Genomic DNA, 7,274 nt, shown 5'->3' with positions numbered 1-7,274 from the left:
AATGGGAGAAAAAATAGGTATTTTATTGGACAATTTAGATTTAATTTAACAAATCTGACGGTGAATGTTTAGAACAGTTCATTTAACCTATTGACACTTCCGTTCAGCTAGCTACACTTAGCCTAAAATATAAATCCAGAAACCCAATAGAGAAACTCATGCCATATTCGATCGTTTAACCACTCTATAAAATCTTCCTAGTGGAATCTCCGATAAGACATTTTCAGGCCCAAGTATAAATCAATCTGCAAAAGAAGCTTCAGAGACAAACTCTACATCAATCTGCAAGCACCACCGGTATAATGAGACCGTATTATCCTCTCATTATGCAAACAGCAATAAAAGTAACACATCTTATTGAGGTAGAGATAGAACCTCGATGATGATAATTCACTAATCTCAATATTACCACTTGTAATACCTCTTATATTCCATAAAGACGTCCGCATTGCATCACTTTTTTTTTCTAGAGAGGCAGCCAGACATTTAGACCAAAAAAAAAAAAAAAAAGAGGCAGCCAGACATTCTAATAATCAGATCCTCGTTCAGATCTCCCTCCGATTTCTGATTTTTATCGTTGTCAATAGCAACTACCAACAATTCTAATTAATGCTGCAGCATCTATGTAGTTCACTACAGGGATCTTAAACTCTATGATCCCGGGGGGCGGGGGGGGGTTTGGTGGGGGGAAGTCCCCGCCCCCAGAATGTAGCATTTATTCATAACATTACAATCCCTCTGCGCCCCACTCCATCCTCTGTTCAGCTACCCCCCCCCCCCCCCCCCCTCCCCCCCCCGCCCCCCCGCCGCCTCCTGTTCCTTTAATGTCAATAGCCTGTCCCGTTCACCGTCTTGAACACTATACATCACAACAGTTGTATCAAAATGCCTCAATACACCATGTAATGTGACTACTCATGGCTTTCCAAAAAAGAAACATTTAACATGAAACTAAGAACTACCAACTGACTTAGGCATCAATCTAAATAGTGCTGTCACTAAAATGTCTGAAGATTGGAAAAAGAAAAGGCCTAGCTTGATTCGGGATCACACAAACTCTCCTTCAATAGGCAAAACATCAGGTTCAGCTAAATGGCACCTAAATGTTCCATGTAACTTACAAGTTACAATCTCGAAACAATAGACCATTGAATTAACAATAAACTTTGCAGACTAGACTTCTCATCTATCAACAGAAAGAACTGCAAAAGAAAGCATCGAATTCTAAATGGGGAAACATTTAAAGTACAATCTACATAATATTTTTTTCATTAACATTTTACATTAATATGCTTCTACATAATACAAGGATTAAGCTCCAAAGGGTTAAGCCTACCAGCTAATGATCACAGTCAGCTTTTACCTTTGTCTACTAGTGTAAGTAGGGGGCTTGGTACTGATAACCATTTCCAAAGTAGTTGCCATGGCCAGGAGAGAGGTTGTAAGCAGCAGAACCAAGTAGTGGCATTCCATGGTTATCAGTTGGTCCAGGATAGATGTAAGGCCTGTCATACATGTACATCGGGAACCTGTCAGGTGCTCTTGTATACATACTCTTGTCAGGGACGTTAGTGATTCGAGGTCCAGAACTGCCACCATTTGCACGGGGTCTCTTGGACTGGGGCTTCGCAGCTTCTGCAACCCTTTTCTTGTCAGCCTTAGCTTTCTCTAGCTGAAGCATCCGTTTCTGGAGTGTGTCCACAGGGTACTGCTCCTCCAGCTTGTGCTCCTCAATGCACTTGATCACAGCTTTCAGTGCAGACAGTTCTCGCTCATTCACCTCATTCTGTAACACAAAGCTTGTAAATAGTATCAGATACTACCACTGATAACTACTTTTTTAGGCATTCAGAAAGTACACCCAACCAAACTGGGCTTCAGAGAACACTCATGAAAGAGGCTAACAATAATAATAAATTATTTCATCCATGCAAAATCCCCAACAGTAACTACTATTGATAGGATACTGGAAAACGTTCTAAATCAAAACATGTGGGTTGAATAGAACAAAACTTGTATGGCTGTATGTTGTCTTCATACTTCATACCACAAAGCACCTTCCAGAGTTCTTGGTTGCCCTAAACCCTGTGACGGGTTAGTTTATCATGCACCTTGCATTGATCACCAAGTTCTTTATTTATGCAGCTAAAAGACAGTATAGAAACGTAGAGCAAGGCAGGAAAGGTAACTATTGAAAGGTGATGGGTGTTTTAGTGGTTTAGCCACAACTTAAACTATGAATTTTTCTCAAAGGCAATAGGCATAATGGGATGGAAAGAAGAAACTTAAAAACCAGAATACCAGATGCTATATTGAGAGGATTTAATGGCTAGGTTTTGTCTAGGAGATCATCTGTTCCTAAATATCACGCTAGGCATTGTACAAACCAATGAACAGTTGGCCACCTCATCTTTCATGCCGGTCCATCCATTGACATAATACACAATCTGCAGCAAAGTGATGACTGACATTTTCTGCTGGTTTTAATGTTTCAAATTAGATCATCCACTCATCCAAGTCCCCCCCCCCCACCTTTTTCTCCTCTGTGCCCATTCAGAAAGAAATATTCAAATACCCAACTTCAGATTCTTAATATGCCACATTTTTCATCTTGTAGGTGGACACTTTTTTCCCCTGATTAACTTTCTTGAGGGACAACTCATCATTTGGAAATCCTTGCATGGCATAAGAACCACATCTTAATCATGAAAGAGTTTTCATAGAAACAATGCATCAGGACATTACATCCTGATATCAGAATAACATACCTGAGCAGTAGGAGACATGTTTCCTGATTTGACAGGTGTGGAAGCTTTCCTTGCTTCCTTTAAGTAATTTTTTAACAGGGCAACAGGAGAAAATTGCTCAGTATGTCCAAATGCACAAGCCAAGTTAACAGCATCAATATGTCTTCCACTATTCACCAACACTTCAATTACACCTGGAGAATCAAAAGATGCCAACAAAATCAACAAATGGATGGACCTAAATGACAACTAAAGATATTGCCAACCATGTTATGTGAATTTTAACGTTACATATGTTGCTTATCATGATTCCAAAGCTATAAGCAGTTTGCACTGCCATCAGACAAAGAAGCAAGAGGCCTGAAAACCACCTATGCAGAGACTCCACTTGATAGATATTAGAACGATGACTTAAAATTCAGAAGTCCTCATTGAATCATTGTTTTCAGATAAAAGGCTAATTTAAGAAAAATGTAAAGGTGAACTGAGTGGGTCAGCCATCTGGAGGCCCCCAAATTTAGTTGAGCCTTGCAGGAATAAAAGCATCCTTTAGATAGATTATGAAATTGGGGATACCATGCAGTCATTGTCTTTGGGAATTCATCAACAAAAGTAACCAAACCTCCTACATTGCTAATTGTAAAACATAAACTTTAAGTCTCAGATAAACAGGCATTGAAGCTAACTTACTAGTGTCAAGCCCTTAGTTGACACAATCACTAACCGCAACCAAATCAAACCCCACCCCCAAAAAAACACAGAGAAAAAGGGAGGCAGGACTAGTATTTTGTGTAAAGAAACAAGACAAACCTGGCATTTTCTCTGACAACCCAAGTGAGCGACACAAATCCGCAGTTTGACGCCGACGGGAAACAGTAGGAATTAGCTTTGTTATTTCTTCTAGATTGAAGTTAGAAGCAAAACCAAATGTGGCCAGAAGCTGCAGGAATGCATGGGCCTCTAAGGAGTTCCCACTGTTGGCATCAACATCAAGATCAGCCAATTTTGGTTTCCAGACTTCAGCAATAGTCTTTGCTCGCTCCATAATATCTTCAGACATGACATCAGACACAGAACACGGTTCAGATTCTGCTAGCAACTGGTTCAGGCACTCCATCAGCATGATACAAGTTCTACGGACACCCAATAAACTTGAATCCCTCTTCCCATCTGACTGTGATACTTCTATTTGGTAGAAATCCTCCAAAGAGTCCAAAACCAAGCTGGCAGGGTTGGTTGCAGCTTTTAATGCAATTGGAATCTCCTCCCTAATAGCAGCTAGGTTCTTACGATTGTCAGAGATGAATTTATGGAGTCCTTTTGAATCCATTTCTCCACATAGTTTGGTTAACTGGGAACGAATCTTAACATCCATATTTCCATTTTGTTCAGAAAGCTTTTCCAAATACTCTGAATCACCTGCAGCAGCCTTGGCATCAGGTGGTTTCTCCTCCACAAACACATCTGCCCGGCCATTGAACTTGCTGTTACCGACAGCAGGCTCTGCAGATGAAGCCTTTTTGTACTTCCCACAAGCAATCTCAAGGGCAGAAAGAGCAGCATCTCTCTCGTCCTGGAGCCTCTCCAGTGAGGCTTCTTCTTTTGCCATAACTGCAGCTTCCCGATTCTCCAACATCTCTCGAGCCTCTGATGCCTTGGTTTCATACTCCTTTTCCTGATCTTCTACCTCATTGAATCGTTTTTGTAAGGATTTTTCAAGCCCATGAAAGTGCACTTCAAGTTCTTTCCATTTCAGATTCAGAGTTATGGCACGAAGGTTTTCAAGCTCCGCAAATGCTTGCTGAAGTTGTTGTATCTTAAAGGTTGCAGAGTCTAAGAGTGTTGCAACTGATTGTGCATCAGCCATGGTAGAGAAGCCTAAAGACAATGATAGAATATCAGACTAAAAGATCCAAGGTTTTGCAAATATGGAAAAGAAAATGCACAAAATAATACTCAAACATAACAAAATTGCAACCCCCCCCCCCCCCCCGCCCTTCCTTTATCAGTACAAAAAGTAATTCAGTGTCTTTTTCTAATTATACAGTGTAATCCAGATCACTAGCCTCTTCATTCTGCACGTTATAAATTATATTGTTAACACAAACACGAAGAAAAATAACAGAGCAAAGATTGCACAGAGTATTAATGTGGTTTACCCACCAATACAATTAGTCCATCTACATGTAAAGCTGAAGATGATTCACAATGTAATGGAGGAAAATACAATGGAAATCCATCCAGAATGCCCAAATCACAGCAAGAAAATCTCCCCAGAAAACCATATCAAAAATTCTAAATCTCATGATTCACTAGCTTAGACCAAAAGATCATAAAATACAAATACTCCTCCAGCTCAGATTGTACTGTACAGGCTTGGATTAATAACATCACAAACAAAAAATAGACACCCATGTTGCCTCCAAAAATGCCTGGGCAGGACAATCTTTTAACAGGTAAAAGCATTCCAGACACAAATAACAGATGCTAATTTTTCCCATCACCCCTAATTTTAATTTTGTTCAACAAAAAGAAACAAAAAGAAAATTTATAAATGCACATAGAAGGGGGCAAACATCCTCGCAAAATTATCAAACCCCACCTAAGAACACAGAAAGATGCAGAATTCACAATGTCGGAAGGGACGTGAAGTAAAGCCAACCAAGAAAAGACTGGCACAGAATTAAACAGTAAGGTGTGGCAAGGGGCAAATGACTGTGTGGGGGATTCATAATATGGGTATAAAGCCTCCCAGGGACCCTTCAATGTGTTCAATATCCATCTCAGTCAGTACATCAGAAGGGAAGTCTTAAGAGATGTCGCAGAGATGCATAAGATAGACAACAAATTAACAAAATGGAAAGGACAAACAAAAACAGTTAAGATATCCGTCGATATGCTCAAGATGCACGCAGACAACTATCTTGAACCATACAATCATAAATTAGTACCACTTAAGTCCAACCATAGGACATCTAGTGAATGGACCCAGTGACCCCACCATGAAGCAGATAAGTAAAAGCCAGCAAACACGCAATCTTATTCTTCTTAACATCATTCTTTTCTGCTTAAAGGATGCTAAGCCAGTGAACCACATCTTCTATTTAAGCCTTTTCTATTGATGAGATCTGAAGGTGGTCTCAAGATGGGTGAAACAGGTCCACCACAGGAACACATTTCCTTGTTTACAATCTTGAGCATGTAACTTTGCAGGGAGGGTAAAATAATAGATAATTCTGGTAGAATACTTGATATTAATTTCAGGAGCTGCTATCTGGTGAATTTGTTAGCTTGAAGTAAAATGTATTATTTGGAGCATTTGACTATTTGATGTGTTTATGGCCCGCTAGAAGGTGGCAGGACCACCTGTGAAGAATATAAGCCAGAATAATGGTCTGTTTCTTTCTTGGATTTGTTACTTTTTGCTGATAGTCCGTTGTCCCCACCAGGAATATAAAGGAAATACCATAGACAAACTGGATGAGCTCGTAGCTGGTTTGCTTACCAACCTTAAAGATAAAATGAATATCTATGGTTGTCCCATGCAAGCGTTTAAGTTCAAATATAAAAATGTCAACAAACTCAGCTACTTCAAATTTTACACAAGCAGCCAAAATACACACAAGGATCACAAATTTTATTCACAAATACGATATCGGGGCTGAACTTTTTGAGAAAGGATTTGTTGAACAGCATTCTCAGAGCTGCTTTATCTTTTTTAATTGGGATATGCTTATGGTTGCTGTTTTCCTTTCTCTTCTACTTATATTTTCAAATTTTGAAGAAAAATATTTCCCCTCCCGGAAGTAATTTATCGAGCTAAAGCATGTCTGCGTAAGCCATCAACCTTCCATTTCCTAGGAATCATATCAGAAACCGAAGAACAACTCCAAGATTCCTCTTTTACGAATCTTTAGTCATCTTTATCACTCTGTATAACAACTAACAACGCCTTGGAACACAAAATGCTGCGCTGCTGCATTTAGTGAGAAAACCCTAGAACAGCAGTACTCGCATGAAAGTGGAAAATACAAAGAAATGAGCCATAGAGAAAGAGAAACTTACAGAATTTCCGTTTCAAGGAATCTGACTGGAATGAACAGAGATAAAATAATGGCGCTGAGAAGGTGTGCACAGACGAAGCAACATCATAGGGAGCTCAGCGTCTTCTACATCGAGGCAAAGGTAAAGTGCTCTCTCCCTCTCTCTCTCTCTCTCTCTCGCGGGTTCGCCCTTTAAATATGAGAGAACCTTGCTGCTATACTATACAACCCGTTTTGAGTTCACCCTATAAATATAATAGAACCTTGCTGCTATATAACCCGTTTCGGGAGTGCAAATCGTTAAACCTTAAACTACGCACCAACCTACAGTCGGGCGGGTTAACGTAAAACCGTCGGGTTTGAATCAATATTACCCGTAAGCATGAGATAAAATGGTCATTTACTATTTGTAAGGGACAATCAAAGGATGATTATGTATGAATGTTCAATTGAATATATTAAATTCATTTAAAATTGAGTAGAT

At 39.6% G+C, this 7,274-nt stretch overlaps 1 protein-coding gene across 1 annotated transcript; it reads right to left on the bottom strand.

The window, feature by feature from the left end:
• Positions 1 to 1,023: 1,023 nt before the first annotated feature.
• Positions 1,024 to 7,023, bottom strand: LOC149005179 (FRIGIDA-like protein 3). Its single transcript, XM_089169209.1, has 4 exons — positions 6,813 to 7,023; positions 3,558 to 4,625; positions 2,769 to 2,941; positions 1,024 to 1,786 (listed from the first exon to the last, which is right to left on the bottom strand). Exons 2-4 carry the CDS (start codon positions 4,612 to 4,614, stop codon positions 1,373 to 1,375), a joined length of 1,644 nt encoding a protein of 547 aa, XP_089025335.1. The 5' UTR covers positions 4,615 to 4,625; positions 6,813 to 7,023; the 3' UTR covers positions 1,024 to 1,372.
• Positions 7,024 to 7,274: the final 251 nt, after the last annotated feature.

Source organism: Hakea prostrata, chromosome 9, assembly GCF_041222555.1.
Source record: "Hakea prostrata isolate BN-2017 chromosome 9, UWA_Hpros_2, whole genome shotgun sequence".
NCBI lineage: Eukaryota > Viridiplantae > Streptophyta > Magnoliopsida > Proteales > Proteaceae > Hakea > Hakea prostrata.
Note: the sequence above shows the minus strand (reverse complement) of the source record. Positions and strands in the feature narration are given on the sequence as shown.

Excerpts from the sequence above, each read along its gene's own strand:
- LOC149005179 (XM_089169209.1), bottom strand. The coding sequence starts at position 4,614 with ATGGCTGATGCACAATCAGTTGCAACACTCTTAGACTCTGCAACCTTT. Across the intron at positions 2,942-3,557 it reads GTTGTCAGAGAAAATGCCAG|GTGTAATTGAAGTGTTGGTG; the intron begins GTTTGTCTTGTT and ends TTGATTCTCCAG. Across the intron at positions 1,787-2,768 it reads ACATGTCTCCTACTGCTCAG|AATGAGGTGAATGAGCGAGA; the intron begins GTATGTTATTCT and ends TTTGTGTTACAG.